Source organism: Cebidichthys violaceus, unplaced genomic scaffold, assembly GCF_023349555.1.
Source record: "Cebidichthys violaceus isolate CVI_PGR_0920_01 unplaced genomic scaffold, fCebVio1.0.p SCAF_6, whole genome shotgun sequence".
In the NCBI taxonomy this organism is placed as follows: domain Eukaryota; kingdom Metazoa; phylum Chordata; class Actinopteri; order Perciformes; family Stichaeidae; genus Cebidichthys; species Cebidichthys violaceus.
Genome location: NW_027176816.1, coordinates 6,767,006 through 6,784,720, shown reverse-complemented (window position 1 = coordinate 6,784,720; position 17,715 = coordinate 6,767,006). Strand labels below are relative to the sequence as shown.

At 41.9% G+C, this 17,715-nt stretch overlaps 1 protein-coding gene across 2 annotated transcripts in view; it reads left to right on the top strand.

Annotated features, from left to right (window-relative positions):
* Positions 1–2,412: 2,412 nt before the first annotated feature.
* Positions 2,413–17,715, top strand: part of LOC137889047 (adenylate cyclase type 6-like) — a 33,757-nt gene continuing 18,454 nt past the window's right edge. Inside the window, exons 1-3 of one of the 2 annotated variants that reach the window (XM_068732643.1) lie at positions 2,413–2,630; positions 4,874–5,074; positions 5,202–6,087. In XM_068732643.1, the coding sequence (XP_068588744.1) occupies positions 5,203–6,087 (885 nt within the window). In that variant the 5' untranslated portion in view covers positions 2,413–2,630; positions 4,874–5,074; position 5,202. Of the gene's footprint in view, positions 2,631–3,519; positions 3,589–4,873; positions 5,075–5,201; positions 6,088–17,715 lie in introns of those variants that run through there. The other variant, XM_068732644.1, reaches the window with a different exon arrangement.

Sequence of the window (17,715 nt, the reverse complement as noted above, 5' to 3'; positions counted from 1 at the left end):
AAAAGGCATCAACTAAAGGCAGAGCACCGCGTCTCGTTCAAACATTTTCACAACACAGGAGAAAAAACGGCTCGGATGCTATTCAGCGCTTCATCTGGATGTGGAGCTCCGGGGGAATCTGCGCTGTAAAATCTCTTGTTTCTGGATTCACGGCATGATCAATGACTGTACACAAAGCCATAGGCACGGACACACGGCTGGATAGATTACAGCTTTCTCAATAAATTATGCAAGACCTGCACTTTTCACACAGCCCCGAGAAAATGTCTATTTTGACTTTGAGTATGTGGCGATCATCTCTGAGTTTGGCGTCAGCCCTCTTTAATTTGTGCCCGAATTCGCTCACTTATATTTTTTATTAGAATTTAACTCTATGGATTCACATTAATATAATTAAACTGGATGCAAATGTGGCCCTTGAAGCTCAATGTTCATGATGTGTGGCTTTGCAACACATGAGAGAAATGGGGTGACTCAATATTCTATACATCTTATCATTACACATCGATACGATAATCTATATTGTTACATCAGTCTGAGATATTTCCTTTTGTTACACTTGTGAATATAGTGGTGACATTGGTTGGGGTGCTGTTTTCAGCGGAAGGAGACGTCTTGTGTTCGCAGGCTGAAGATGGCAGGCTGCAGGGCTAAGATGCAGGTCTTCTCGGTTTTCACTGATCCAGCGCTTTGGCCCCCTCACATCCTGTAAACGCCTTCAATTTACACAGTCAATCGACCGCTCCAGTCACTTTACACTGCCAATGTCAAAAAGAAAGAAGAAAGTCACTATACACACACACACACACACACACACACACACACACACACACACACACACACACACACACACACACACACACACACAGGGCCCAGATGGGGCCCACAAAGTCGACTGGAGCACAATTCTGGGACAAGCGGAAAGACAATTTTGGCAAAATACAGTGCAAGCAAAATGTAAAGATCCCCTTTTAATATGCATATTAAATACTCTCTAAGTTTAATTAATGGGTTAAAATGTGTTTGTTGAAAATGTCAGAATAGCCTATAGGTAAATATTGTTCCTTTCTTCATTAAAAAAAAGCTTAACTACTGTACACAAGATGATACCTTCAATCTCAGTGTTTATGCACACAGGACGCTACAAGTTTCATACTGGACCAAGGGCTTCCAAATTAGTTGTGAAGTCACAAATCCATGCTTGTACCAACTTGTCAACCTGTGTTTTCAGGTAAACAGTCCTCCCTCAACAGATAAACGTGAAAACATGTTTGAGTGAAGGCTTGAACAGATTGAATGTGAGAAGGAATGTGGAAACGCTTGATGACAAATAGCGCCAACTGCTGGTCAAACTGACGAAATGAAGTTGGGTTTACAACTGACACCTCAACAACACACGTGTAATAACTATATTTCAAGCAGCTAACACTGCCATGCACACACACAACACACTTTACCCACCAACGAAGTTCATTCCCTCAAGTGCAATTTTTGTATTTAATATATTATTATTACAACAATGTCTGTGTCTCTTTATTTTGGACTATATTTTAACTCAATGCACTTGACAGTTACTATTTATGTTGGTGTATATGGTAGGCTGTGTAGTATTTTTGTCATACTTGATGTAGATTAAGTAATACATCTGATCCTATTCCTATAGTGTATAGTGATCTACTCTATTGACTCTATTTCATATCAATATGCTATGCAGTATATGATGTAACAGCTTACTATAACCTAATGCCTAATGTTCCTGGTGGGATCCTCCAGGGTGTGTAGTTGTTTTAAAGGGTGAAAAGTCAACATGTGCTTCTGTGTCAACACCAGTGTGGCCCTACTGGTTTACAGATTAAACCTAATCATGTGATGGGCTATTTACTGGCTGGTTGTACAGCCATTAAACGTGAGACTCTTTATGTAACGTCTTTATTGTTTTACTGTTGAAACTGCCTCTTCTAATGATTGAGTAGTTTCAGTCTGATGCTTTAGGGATCTTTGCAGTGATTAAACACTCTCTACACTAGGTGGTGGTATAACGCTGTCTGAATGTGCAGTTTGACAGCACTGCTTGAGTTTTATATTGTTTACTACCACTTAAAAATGGAAATGCATATGTTTCTGATCTTTTCTTTGTGTTGTAATTTGGGTGACACTGTGGGCTGATGTGAAAGTTACACAAACAAATAATTAAAGAACAAATGGACAATATTACAGCAAAGGAGTACATCCCAGGAAGAGGCACACTAGTGCCACCTCTAGGGGGACTCCTGTGTTCACGAATGCAGGCTGTGTGTATCAGTGCTTGTGTGTGTGTGAGAGAGGGAGAGAGAGAGAGAGAGAGAGAGAGAGAGAGAGAGAGAGAGAGAGAGAGAGAGAGAGAGAGAGAGAGAGAGTCGGAGAGGTCGAAGCGGTGGGAATGTACTGTAGCTCTGGCTGAGAAGAGCGAAGGTTGTCCGGCCAAAATCCGTAGTTTTTCCTCGCTCCCCTCTGAATCAGCCCCTCTCTTCCATACCGACAGACCCGCATCTGAAGCGCGTGACGGCGGCTGCGTGAAGACTGAACACGGAGCTAAGCTGGAGCTCCACTGCGGTGTTATATAGTTACTCATGTAACGAGGATGTCCAATGGTAAGTAGGCTACGCTGCCTCTCTTAAGCTTTCCCGCGGCTGTGTTGGGCAACCGCTCTGCACAATGTTATTGTATTTGTTGCGGGTCGGCTGAACTGAAACGCAGTAAGAGGATTCAGCAGTCGGGGGGGGGGGGGGGGGGGATGCCAACAGCTGACTTGTACTACAGTGTTTTGCTGTGAAGATTGCGGCGGCGTTCAGGAGCCTGACCTATACTGCAGGACTGTACACACTAAGCATTGGTCCGTGTGCAGGCACAGGCAATTCATTTGCACTTTTTTTTATTTATAACGCGAAGCCGCGATTAAGAGGCAGATCAGCTGTTTTACACATCGCATTTTGGCCCACAGCATTCTCACCAAATTCTTCTCGCTCAGTGATCTGTTTTGAGTCCAAACATAATGACGTACACGTTTATATTGAGGGAGACAGGCCCAGTATGTGGACCCCGTTATCACTGTACACTGGTTCCTGTGGACTGGGCTGCTATATCCCCGCGACGTCAGGAGATACGCGGCCAAGATTGAAGTTGCCCGACGGAATGTTTATACTCCTGATAAGTTGGTGAAAGGCGGCGATGTGTGTCGAGTTGTGTTCTTCTGCAGTCCACAGACTCCAGGCTGACTTCGGGCTATCCTATAGTACAGTGTCTCCATGTGCAGCGTGAGGCTTCATTTGAACACGGAGAGCTGTCGACTTCGTCCGTAGGCTACTTGGAGCGTCCTGTTATGTAATGCGCTTCGGCCGACTGCCTGCATCCAAACAGTCCGGGCCTACACGTGTAATTGCTAAACAATATACATATATATATATATATATATATATATATATATATATATATATATATATATATATATATATATATATATTTATTTATTTATTTTTATTTTTTTGACACCAGGTCTGTGTTAGCAGTGGTGATAGGAGGACCGTTGGCCAGTGTCATGTGGCGAACACAGTAAGATGTTGTTTATCTTTCCTCAAGTGAAAAGCATCACCATCTTGATTTGCAATGCATGCAGGACGGATGACTCAAATCGGCCCATATGTGGCACAGATTATGTTCATGTTCAATGGAAGACGCATGCATGTAGCCTACAGATTGTATTACGTAAGATCCGCATGCCGCTTCCCGAACTGGCGTGAATGCATCAAAGGTGAGCCAAGGATTAAGGTTATTGCTGGAGGAAGCCTGCAAGCTCAGAGCAGAAGGTGAACTGGCCATGCATTTGCAGCATCCCAGACTGGGTCATATGCTAAATTGATGCTCTCAATAGTAATATCATGCTGATTCTAGTGCTTGTGTAGTAGTTAGGGTTATTTATGACTAGATCATTACTTGAAAGAGGTTAATTAATTATAGCTATCCGGGAAAAAAGGTTTTCCATGCAGGAACACATTTATAATCTTTAATATAAATATGTACTTTAGACACAATGCAGACACACTCAAACTAGCCTTCTAATTAGATTTTTTTGTATGTGTGGTGGTTGATCAACTCATATTACAAGCTGCTGTTGATTGTAAACACAGCCATGTGTGCCGATCATGTGCACTCTTCCCACTGTTGTCTGCCTGGCAGAGATTTGCTTATTAAGTTTAGAGGTTAGCAGTGTCCTTGACATGTGCTGCCAGAAACCAGCTATAGTGAGTCATCAAAGCTAATGGGTGGAAGCATGGGCAATTTAATCTGGACTGGATAGCTCTTGATCTCTGATGGTGCCCACTCAGTAGGCCTTTGTTGTCAAATAGAGCACGCCCATTCCTGCCCACTCAAGATGTTACGGGTAGATTGCAATGATAGAGCATAGCAGACTGTTATCAACCAAGATGAGTTCCCATCTAAAAGCCCCCTGTGGTCCACATTAAAAAAAAAAATCCAGCAATCAGTGGAAGGTTTGTTGAAATTGGACTGTGTTGAACTTTTTGGTTTCATGGCAAAAATGACCAGGGGCACCTGCTGCATGAGGCAATAACTGGATGAGATTTTGTTGTCACGATTGAGTGTTTAACAAACAACACAGAAAATCATTTCCATAGAAATTCTGTCCAAGCCTGGTGGGGGAAGGTGATGAGGTCTTTCCAAACGTTCTGCCAAAGAATTACACATAAAGACATGCATATGCAAACAGAAATAAGTAACCCCATCAACATGTGTGTTTTCCTTGATGTCTACGTATCCATAATGACCCTCAGGGGATGTTAGCGCAACAGCATCATGTGTATTGTTTGTGTTTTCCCAGGAAAACAGGTGGTCTATAGAGGCACTTGATGGTCTATCCTGCTGACACAGTATTGAGTATTTCTACAAAGAAGGACGGCTCAAATGCAGACACACCTCCGATGCCTCGGGTCAGTCTGAGCTCATGGTGTGTGCTCACTGGGATAAACTAGTGGCCTGTCCAAAGAGCGCAGTGTTGCTGCACACAATAAAGCCCACACAGGTGAGAGGCTTCTCGTTTCTTTATGCTACTATGCAGGATGTTCAAATTAAATGCCCCAAATTTGGCACTGCTTTTATATGTTTTTCTGTGCGTCTCTTCTCTTAATGTCCTAATTGTTTTTGTTTAGGATGTCGTGGGCCAGAGGCCTCTTCGTAGGCACGGTGGATGAGCGAAAGACAGCATGGGGAGAGCGCAATGGCAAAAAGAGAAAGGACAGCTCGTCATTGTGCAACCCCCACTACATGAGCTGCCTGAGGGACCCAGAGGACCTGGACCTCCCTAATGCGTCCCCCCAGCATTACCATCGCGGAGCAGGCACTAGTGGGGGAAACTTTGGATTGCGCTGTGGCTGGCAGGAGGACCACTATGGGAAGAGGATGGGTGCCCTGGGTCCGAAGGCTGTGGACCTGGGCTTTGAAGATGTGGAGCTGAAGGGCAGGAAGGAGGAGGAATTAGGGGAACTAGCAGACAGCGGCTGCAAGGCGATGACTGCAGCGGACTGCTGGATGCGGGTCATGTGGGTTTTCCAGTCTAAGAAATTTCAGTCTGCCAAGCTGGAGCGTCTGTACCAGCGCTACTTCTTCAGGCTCAACCAGAGCTCTCTGACCATGCTGATGGGGGTGCTGGTGCTGGTGTGTGCAGTCATGCTGGCCTTCCACTGCATCCACACGATCCCGGACGTGGCCTACATCTCAGTACTCTCTGTGGCCATGGCTCTCTTCCTGGCCATGATGGTGGTGTGCAACCGCAACGGCTTCCACCAGGACTACATGTGGATTGTGAGCTACCTGGTGATCGGGGTGCTGATTGTTGTGCAGGTTTTTGGGGTGCTGATGCTTTACCCCCCTAGTGCCTCAGAGGGCATCTGGTGGACGGTCTTCTTCATCTACATTATCTACACGCTGCTGCCGGTCCGAATGAGAGCTGCTGTGGTTAGTGGAGCTGTGCTGTCCACCATACACCTAGTGACCGCCTGGCAGCTCAACCAAGAGTACAAGTTCATTTTCAAACAGGTAAGTGAGAGCAGGAATAACACACAACGATAGATCAGGTCTGAAAAAATAATGGAGGGAGATATTCCCTTGTATCTGTTAGTTTGTGCTAGGTGTGGGTGATATGGATACATGACATTACATTACGTTACGGCCATTTAGCAGACGCTTTTATCCAAAGCAACTTACAGTTCAGTATCTATCTACACACCGTAGACGCAGCTACGGGTGCAATTTTGGGGTTAAGTGTCTTGCTCAAGGACACATTGACGTGAGACTAGTAGAGCAGGAGCTCTGATTGAAAGGTGGCCCTGATCTCCACTTTTAGCCACGGTCACCCCACGGAAACTATTCTGTCACATCACATGTAATCATATCAACATCAGTGATTTGAGCTGACACAATTAATCTGCAACTATTTTGGCAACCAATTTATTTTTTGAGTAAAATTTTAAGAAAACGTTTTACAGGTGTGTGAGTTTAATTTTCATGATTTTTTCAGTTCCATATAATTGTAAACTGAACGTCTTTGGCTTTTGGGCTGTTGAGGAAAAAAACTAGAAAGATATAACTTTGGGATCTTGGAAATTGTGGTGTGATTTTTCAGAAATTTCTAACATTTTGAAAACAAAACGACAAATCAATCAATGAAAAAAATAGTCGCAACCCTGACAGTGATAGTTTACATTTTCTAGAAATTCAGTTTGATACTTGATACTTAAAATCCAATCTGGTCATTCTCATACCACCAGTAGTCAAATAACTAAGCCAAATGCACCTTTAGTCATACTTTTAACACATCAAATGATAGGTATACATTTACAAGTCTGTCTCAGTAAAATACTCCCCATTACATGTACATTTAAATCTGTTGTAATTGTTCCTCCTGTCCATACTGGTTGTTTCTTAAAGCAATGAGACAAAATCAACAGTGTTAGTTTTGTGAAAAATTACATTTCAAAATTCAGTCAAAGTTAATACGAGGCTTGAGCAATCTGAGTTAGACAAATCGAAGGGGAATCTTTCAAATTTAAGGTCCTTATAATGAAAAAACTCCCATCATTGGAAGATATAGACGATTTGTTCGACTGCTGAAGCCTCGTATCAGTTTTGGCTGGACACAGGACTGGATTTTGTTTCCCATCACATTGAAGTCACATGAAGTCTCTTCATGGCTAGCATGCACAGGAAGAACAATAGCAGCAGCCAATAACAGACTTTTCTGTAGATTTAGACATGTGAATATTTATTTTAAAGCAGACTTGAACAAATGTGAATCAATCCATCTATAGTTCTAAAAGACGTGTTCGGAAAATGTAATTCTTGATGTGTCTTTTTGTCCCGTAGTTGCTGCTGAATATACAGCCATCTCTGAAAATGAAAGAGAACATTTATATTCATGAGAAAACAAGACACATGTCTCAGACTCGTGCTGCGAGTCAGGGCCCACTATTATCACCATACAATTGAGCACAATGTTGTCACTGTATTCACAAGTGGAAACGCCCTACTTTCTCTTCCCATCAATATAGGACAAACATTGTACAGACTCCTCAACCACTTTTCCGTGTCAAAGGTGCCGTACTAAAAGTAGATGGTTCTGTAGATCTCGGCAGTTTCTCAGATGAGATTTTTAATGAGCCCATGTTTTGTGCTGTAGGGCAGCTATTGGCAACTCTGTTGGGGTTTCTGGAAGGTCATCTGGGTTGAATGAGCCCGTTTAGCTGCATTGTGAGGGAATATCATGATAATGTAGCATGGTGCCATTCAGGCCGCAATTCCCTAAAACAAGGAGGCTATTGTAGTAAAATGAAACAGGGTGGGGTGGGATACTCGAATTGTGCAATGAATTTGATGGAAAACATGATGATTACTTCTTTGTAGTGGAGGCTGTGGAAAAAATGCATAAATACCGAAGTTACATTTATAATTCAATTCCAAACACATTAGAATTATTTCTTAATTATACAAACAAACAAATTAGTTTTGTCTGTTCTTTTTGTACATGCCGTCAGATCCTCATAGATCTTTCTTAGAATGTTCAGGGTGTTTGTCATAATTAGATTTACACTGTGTCAGATTGTACAATTTCATGAATCTGCTCCACCTCCAAAACAGAAGTAATAAAAAACCTTTTGTAGGACCGCAACTAACCATTATTTCTTTTTAACAATTAATGTGTCGACTTTATTTATGTTTATTTGATGATTCCATAATCTTTTAGAAAAGAGTAAAACAATGCACTTCATAAGTATCCAATTGCTTGTTTTGACCAACATTGTTAAATTGCAATCTAACAAAAATAGAAAGAGTCCCTGTATATGTATGCATGTGTGTACTGTATTAATGTATGTGTGTTTGTTTATGTGTTTATGTACGGTATACATTTCACACTTGCCGGATTTATTGCTCAGGACCTAAAGAAGTGCAGGATTGAGTGCATATTTATTAGTAGTGTTTTATGTACACACTGTGAAGTGTATTGAGAGGGAATCCGTATTAACTGTTAAACCGCCTAACGACATGCGTGGGTCAGCTTGCTCTCTGTCAATGTTTCTGAGAGCTTTTGCACCCACATGACATGTATACGCTAGCATTGCTAGAGGATGCTACTATGTCATGGCAGGTACAGTTGTGGTCAAAAGTTTACATACACTTGTAAAGAACATAATGTCATGGCTCTCTTGAGTTTCCAGTTATTTCTACAACTCTGTTTTTTCTCTGATAGAGTGATTGGAAAAGATACTTCTTTGTCACAAAAAACATTCATGACGTTTGGTTCTTTCATGACTTTATTATGGGTTAACAGAAAAAGTGACAAAATCTGCTGAGTCAAAAATATACATACAGCAACATGAATTAGCAATTTTGGTGACTTAGAAAGTTGTGTCAATGAAATGAGCTTCATAGCATGGCCTCTTAACTGCTTGTGAGTGATTATGAGTGACTACAGCTGGTGACTTCTCTGAGGCCATTTAAATAGGGCTCATTGGATACAAACGCCACAAACGCTACAATGGGAAAGTCAAAGGAGCTCAGCATGGATCTGAAAAAGCGAATCATTGACTTGAACAAGTCAGGAAAGTCACTTGGAGCCATTTCAAAGCAGCTGCAGGTCCCAAGAGCAACAGTGCAAACAATTGTTTGTAAATATAAAGTGCATGGCACTGTTTTGTCACTGCCACGATCAGGAAGAAAACGCAAGCTATCACCTGCTGCTGACAGAAAATTGGTCAGGAGGGTGAAGAGTCAACCGAGAACCACCAAAAAGCAGATCTGCCAAGAATTAGAAGCTGCTGGAACACAGGTGTCAGTGTCCACAGTCAAGCGTGTTTTGCATCTCCATGGACTGAGAGGCTGCCGTGCAAGAAGGAAGCCCTTGCTCCAAAAGCGGCACCTTAAGGCTCGACTGAAGTTTCCTGCTGATCACGTGGACAAAGATAAGACCTTCTGGAGGAAAGTTCTGTGGTCAGACGAAACAAAAATCGAGCTGTTTGGCCACAATGCCCAGCAATATGTTTGGAGGAGAAAAGGTGAGGCCTTTAACCCCAAGAACACCATGCCTACCGTCAAGCACGGTGGTGGTAGTATTATGCTGTGGGGCTGTTTTGCTGCCAATGGAACTGGTGCTTTACAGAGAGTAAATGGGATAATGAAGGAGGAGGGTTACCTTCAAATTCTTCAAGATAACCTAAAATCATCAGCCCGAAGGTTGGGTCTTGGGCGCAGTTGGGTGTTCCAACAGGACAATGACCCCAAACACACATCAAAAGTGGTAATGGAATGGTTAAATCAGGCTAGAATTAGGGTTTTAGAATGGCCTTCCCAAAGTCCTGACTTAAATCCCATTGAGAACATGTGGACAATGCTGAAGAAACAAATCCATGTCAGAAAGCCATCAAATTTAACTGAACTGCACCAATTCTGTCAAGAGGAGTGGTCAAAGATTCAATGAGAAGCTTGCCAAAAGCTTGTGGATGACTACCAAAAGCGCCTAATTGAAGTGAAAATGGCCAAGGGACATGTAACCAAATATTAGCACTGCTGTATGTATATTTTTGACCCAGCAGATTTGATCACTTTTTCTGTTAACCCATAATAAAGTCATGAAAGAACCAAACTTCATGAATGTTTTTTGTGACAAAGAAGTATCTGTTCCAATCACTCTATCAGAGAAAAATCAGTTGTAGAAATAACTGGAAACTCAAGAGAGCCATGACATTATGTTCTTTACAAGTGTATGTAAACTTTTGACCACAACTGTATATTGCTCAGGGCCCTTGGAAGCACAGAGTCATGTGAGAAGTGCTTTGAATGAGCGGTTTGCAAGCAGCAATAACGGAGGTCAAGCGATCGGCCGGTTCTGAACAGGCACTGCAGAACAGAGAAAAGGAGTAAACCGTCATATTTAGAGACCACAACCAGCAAACGTTTGGCATTTTCTATTGGCAGGTGACTTCAAGGATTTTCTGTTAATTCATTTCAGCACCAAAACCTTTAAATATAGTTTTTAACCAATCATGTTCAATAGGCCATTTACATTTTGACATTTTGACATATCTCAGGAGGAAAAGCACCGGTGTAAATGATAAAATGAATGGCTGTGTTCCATTTAGCTGCTTCTCACTGTCACACTAACATGGCTTACTGGAATACTTAAATAGAGCGGAGACATTGTTAATGTTTTTATTTTATGTTACACCTCTGATTTCCCAGTAGGACAACTAAGACTATGAAGAAGGTGATTATCCCTTTTCAACCTTATTCACTTTATTGTTATCCCACAATTTTCCTGCTATTTAATTGGTGCCATAGGTCAACCTGCCAGTAAGAGCTGTGTAGTTTTCAGTGGGGAATTTGTCCCATAATGGCCTACATGCTGTTTCCGAGGCCTTTTCACCCTTACAATAATTCAAGAATCATGTGACAAACTCAAATACATTATGTTTTTTTCCTTTTTGAAGTGGAAATGTTTGAAGACAATGCCTCAAACTAACTCCACTCAGTTGAACTTACGTAACACTAGAGAGACATGGGATTGGTTTTCTCTAACAACCATCGCTATTAAGCAACCAGATGAATGTGGAGCCACTCTGAATAAGGCAATATTGACATAACTCTACTGGTCCAGTGAGCTTGCGTGTTAAGTACCCGTGCCCCAGACTAGACAGGGCGACTACAGGCACATTGGTCTGTTGCCTCTATGTGCTCCAGCCCTGGTTGGTTGCATTGGTCTTCCGATGATGGACTGCTGCCCTGCCTGCAGGCTTGGACCCCCAACACAGTGCGTTCCAGCTCTCTAAACAATCAATGATGGGACATGGGTGTCTCTCTCTCTCTCTCTCTCTCTCTCTCTCTCTCTCTCTCTCTCTCTCTCTCTCTCTCTCTCTCGCTCTCTTTCTCTCTCGGGCTCATAGGGTTTTAATAGAGGAAAATACGTCAGGTTTGCTTGGGGTTGTTTAATGCTGTTAGCAGCCATATCATCTGTACATAAATCTTGTTAAATGAAGAGGATTATTAATTTCAGGCCAATTTCTTTGTGTTCACTCTTAAGATTAGAGCAGCTCTCAGTCTCAACGGGTATCTCGCTGCAAGCTTCTCGCAGTTTTATGAATACAGAAAGACTCCATTCAATCTGTCGCATTCAATCTGTCTGTATCAAACACGTCAGCTCACACAAATTCTGTGGCTCCTATCGTCACATGGCCAGACTCTCTGATCTGGGAAAGCTGGTTTCTTCTTCTGGGACCTCATCATCCTCCAGCCGTTTCTGTGTCCCAGACCTGTTTTTCCCTTATTTGTTTTTTCCCTGCGGAGATGTTCATGCAGGATCAGCGCTGAGAAGATGTGAGACCGATGATGGCGAGGACAAAAGGGGTCTTTGTGAAGGACCTCCTCAATGAACCAGGGGAGGTATGGGGGGGGGGGGGGGGTCATTGAGGTTACAGTGATGACAAGGGGACGGCCACGGATGGAGAGTGTGAAATAATGCTGGGTTGACGCACCCAGCTGTAAAAGAGCTCTTCCCTCGTTCCACTTTTCTCTCCCCTTTTCTCTGAGTCATAATTCCGTTTTCACAAAATCCCTGTCAGATGGAGTAGCCTTTTATTTGTCAACGGGCTCAGATTGAGCTCACTCTCTCATGGGGATTGTTTCCATAGATCTCCATGTTTCTCTGCTGTGCTCTGAAGGGCCTAACTATAGAGAGATGAATGTATAACTGCTCTCAGGAAGAAGCAAGTTACACCGCTGCTGTTCACTTGAAGTCCTTCCACTATCCTATAGGATCAGGGTTCAGAGGGACCTCATTCAATCTTACAGGTGGCAAATGAAAGCTTTTGACTCAGACAGGATTAACTGTGCTGCACCCAAGTCCTGACCCTCATGTCCTCAGCAGTAGCTACCACCCTGAACACACACCTAGATACACCTAAAGACATTGAGCTTTCATGACTTGGAACGTTGTGCAAGAATATTTAATTTCATTACATTTTTTTCGAATTGGCACTTTTTTTCTTTTCTTGGACTCGGTCTTGACTCGGACTCGGAGCTGCTCAGACTTGGATCTAGAAGTAACATATTAGACTCATATAGGTGGCATTTGTTTTTTGCTTGTTTCGGACAAGCTTCATTTCAAAGCAAGCTGTTTTCCCTCACAGAAAACATTCAACATCAACCATTTATTTTACCACTGGCTGGCTCGTCTTTGGCAGCTCTTCTTGAAACATGCAATCCCTTAAAAATGATGTTCTGGAAGTTGGATTTTTTATCAAATTAGTATTAGCGTAAGACTTAGAAATGCTGTTTTAATGATTGCGCTTACCGTATGAAACGTCACACTTCATCGAAATGTCATGTCAGTAAAACTATAATGTGAGGATAATGTATGTGCATTCATTCACAATATAGACGTTGAAACAGCATTGTCCTTAACTTCTGTATAATATAGTTATATTTAGTATATAGTTGTTTAGGAGTTCAATATGCACAATGTCTATAAGTCAAAACATGTTTGTTTTTATGAATGACATAAAAACTATTCATTATTTCATGAAAAAAGTAAATTTATTTTGTACATGAGATACACTTTATGTAATCTATATAATTTACTTTTGAACAGCTTCATCTATCTTCTTTTTTTCCCTTCTTCACATAATTACTTTTTTTTGTCAAATTGCTGTAAAGTGGAAGACATGTCCACAGAAGGGTCAATTTATTATTTCCCCGTCTTCTCTTCTGCTTACCAGGATTTTGCACGCCTCATCCCTGTAACTGGTTTAAAAGTTCTGCTGCTGGCTTCTCCGACAGCTGACGTAGAAGCTGCTTTGCTTTCTATGTTTTGACAGTTGTTTGACAACCTGCAGCCTTTTGATTGGAAGAAGCTTCCAAATTCCTATTTTTCTACTGGTGATGTCAATGTTTGTTGTTGTGTTTGGTTTTGTAACATTTGTGCTTGTTAGCAACACTCAGCGTTTTCATGTCGGATCTTTACTCCAGCATATGAAGGCACCATACAGAGCCAGCAGTTTGTGTTTGTTTGTAGCCTTTAGTGTGGTGTAGTGTCATCACCCAATGCATTCTCATCATGTTGGCTGGGAAGCAGGCAACACAATCGAGTGAGATTTTAGAGCATCACCCAAACTCACCCATACTCACCCATACTCATTGGGGTACTTTCGTCCGTTCACCTAAGTTATGGTCTCATGGCGCTGAAGTCATCCATACGCCTATATGTCGTAAGGGGGATTATGTGACTTACTGTGCCATTGTTTCATTCTTAGAATTTATAAACAACCTTTGTGCAAGATGTTATACATGGATTATCAAGGAACTAAACTGAAGTTGTTCTTTTGTGTGCAGCAGGATATATTTGGATAGCCAAAACCCTAAATGTAGTCCTCTGAAGTGTGAGCTATCGACAGGCAGGTCAAGAAGAGAGCGAAGTCTTAAAGGTACATAAAGACTGTACTTTTGTTTTTGTGTGCTGATCCAGCACTAGAGGAAAAACCTGTTCCTCTGGCAGATTGTTTTGGGGTCAACGAATGTGGGAGTAGTGGAAACATACTGATCCCTCTGCTTAACATTGGTGAAAAAGATACCAATCAATGAAATGTCACATGACCGAGGCATGCATAATGCATTTAGGCCAGAATAATGGAGTTACCTAAGAAAAATCTGAAAGCAAACACACAGACTAATTTAACCCTTTTTGCAATTATTTATGATTTTTTTTGGAAAGTACATTACATAGTTGTTACATATACTGTAGGAGATTACCTTCTGCTCTACAAATGGTATTAAAACTAAAAGAAAATGTGACTTGTTGGTTCTATTTGTATTCAAGTATTATCACTCAGGATGTAATATATAAGATATAATTATTGTTTTTTGTTAACTGTGATAGAGTTCACTGTAGCTTATTTTTAGGACTAGGTATAATTATTTTATAACTGAGTTTCGGCATTGATATTTTTTTTGTTTCTTTATCCTTTGTTTTAAGCATCAGCAGAACTAAATACAGACTTACATTAGCCGTATTAGATTAAATGAGATTTAATCATCATATACTGTGTGTGAGCTAACAATAAGTAAACAAGACTAAGAGTAAAACATTTAATACGTGACGCTCATCAATACGTGATTCTACAGACAGATTTTGGTCAGCACCAATAAGTATTGAAGTTTGATACCCGGTCCTATTTATATTTAGCGAATCCGGTGTCCAGTGTACACATAGGCCAGGAGAAGTGGAGTGTGTGATCTGTGTCTGTCTGCGTGAGCTGCATGGATCAGACGAGCTCACTTGGCTGCTGTCAAATGGTGAGAACTCATCATCAGGTGCTGTGGTTGCCAAACAATGCACTGGCTCAAATAATAGATCCCCCCTGTACTGCCAGCCCCACCCCCTGTGAGAGTTAGAAAGAGAGAAAGAGAGAGAGAGAGAGAGAGAGAGAGAGAGAGAGAGAGCTTGTGACTCATCCAGTTATTGTATTTCAACCAAACTTCCACCACCATGTTAGGGAGCAATTAAGATTGGCGATAAGCAAAATATTGCTCCTAAAATACAGGCAATGATAAGGCAAATAAAAGCCGGACTAATAATAGCCGTGCAAGTCTGGGATGAGGAAGTGGAGGCTTCTAATAACAGCTCATGGTTTACTAACAATTGCTCTCTGCAAAAGTAAATACAGGGATTTAAGGCTGAACTGCCATGGCGGACGGCCAAGAGATATATATTAAGAATCCATTAGCGGTGTTAAATGTTCATCTGTGTTGCGTGCAAGCCCCTAGGCTTTTAAGGGCAGTTCTGCTCTGGATCCTGTTGAGCTTAGTGCACCCTATCCCAGTGCCGCTGACAGGAAGGTGAATGGCTCTCTGTCAAAGGTCACCACGCGTCACACTTGCCAACTGTCTTGTTATTCCACTATCCCAGTTACAGTTACACCGTTAAAACAGCCTCAACATATGTCGGGCTGGTGTGAGCACACATTACTGGAGGGAGCCTGTAATCAACAAACATGTCACGATCAGTGTACAATCGCCTTCCTGCTATGAAATGCACACCACTGTGAATAATCCATGTCTCTATTGTCAAAAACATTATAGACCCTCTTTCACCTGCTCAGCCTCTTTGACTTCCACCTGACCAGCTTGTTAGATGGAAACAGCAGATCATCCTGATGATTTTGTCCAGTCAGTGTGGGTATATTTTCCTGTTCAAAGGACCGAGCCTCTGTGTCTCACGGCATCATTTTCAGTGAATGACGTCAGATACAATAACAAGACCCTGGTCTCATGATGTAATTCCACACACTCAGGGTTAATCCAAAGGAAGTTATACTCTGTCTCTGCCTTCCACAGGGTCCTCCCAATGAAGTGTGGTAAAAGCTCAGAAAGCCTATTGTCGTTGTGTTGTAATGTATCACGCTCCCTCCTCAAACGTAAAAAAGACGGTACTGTTTTCTTTATTTGGGATGAAGTATCACAAACATCGTCACATTGTAAAGAAGAGCCATGGCTGCTAGACTCTACTTCTTCTTTTAGCATTCAATGTGCCTGAATCACATTTCCCCTTTGTTTTGGTATGTATAGCCATTAAGGGCTGAGCAGAGATGATCAGGACATCATACATATAAGGCCAGAACACTGAGACATATACAGCAGCAGTTGTAGTTTTCAAACCATGCATTGAAATTCAACACCCGTGCTTTTATTTCTATGGAACGCTGCTGATGTATCAGGCTTCACACACATGTCACATGTGACTTTTCCTGAAGATGCCCCGGCAGGCAGATGAGTTTAGTATCGGCTCATCCTGGACCGAGCAGCTCTCGGAAGCCAAAACTTGAGTTGAAGCATTTGACCAAACTGCTCTCGTGTTTCAGCTGTTTAAACTATAACCTGCTGTTCTTGTACCCGTATTGAGCTGTATGCTTTGTAGTAAAGTCAATATTGTGTATGGTTGAAGAGTTAGAACAGGGGCGGACAGTGGTTAACACAGTGTAGTGAATGGAGCATATGCTTACAAACTGGACAGTGAAATTAAACTCATGTATGTTTTTATTGGAGCTCGGGCATCTGGCCCACACACAATATCTCATTTAATGTAGCTTAATGCTCCCGCTCTTAATTCTGTTACTCAGTATTTAAAGACAGTCTGGCTAAAAGAAAAGAAAACTTGCTCTAGTGCTGATCAAATGTGGTACCATGTAGTCACCAGCAGACATTTTCCCTTTTTTGGAGTTATCTCCTGTTACATCAGTCTCTGTCAAAGCCAAATGGTGGCCTTGGGTTTGTGTTGTGCATTGTGCTTTAAAGGAGATGGAGGCAATATCAGCTGAACTGGGAATTCCTGCATGTTAAGCTCACAGTCACACATTTCAAGGTCTGGACTCCCTCACACAATTGAAATCAGTGAGAGCAGCCAACAGAGGAGTGAATGGGGCTGGTTGATTTGTTAGGCTAATTAACCAAATCTTGTGTTCACGCAGCCGCCGTGCTGTAATTGCAGCTGTGCCTGTAAGGGTGTGAGTGGGCAGGAAGTGAGGGGTTAGTGAGGACACAGCTGGGAGGAGAGTTTCGTGCCCACTCCTCCCCCTCCCTCCCTCCCTCCCTCTGTCTGTCCAGCCAAACTGACCCCGGACCACTGAGCAGCCAAGACCACTGACAAACAGACACGGGTGTACTCATCAGCACAGTCTGTATCTGAAACTCCTGAAAACAATGGAGTGTTCAATATTAATACAGTTTACCCATTGTATCATAATTCAAATGAGGAAATATGGACACAGTGGACATCTGTTGGTGCTGTTACTAATGATCATACTCATACTACTATTGCTCCCACTACTTTGATTATTTACTATAGTAATACAATAATCTATATTGTTGCTATATTAAGAACTATTTCTCTGTCTATCTGTCTATCTATCTATCTATTGAATTGACTGGTAATTAACCTCGAATTGTGTAATTTTTAAAGCAAAAAAGCTAAACATTCTCTGACTCCATCTGCTGCTTTTCTATGTCTCACTGTATGACAGTCATTCAAAAATCTTGTTGGTTGAACAAAAACAAGCTATTTTAAGACTTCTCCTGTGATTAACAGTTTTCACTAATTTATGCACTTTTCAAAACAAAACATTTCAT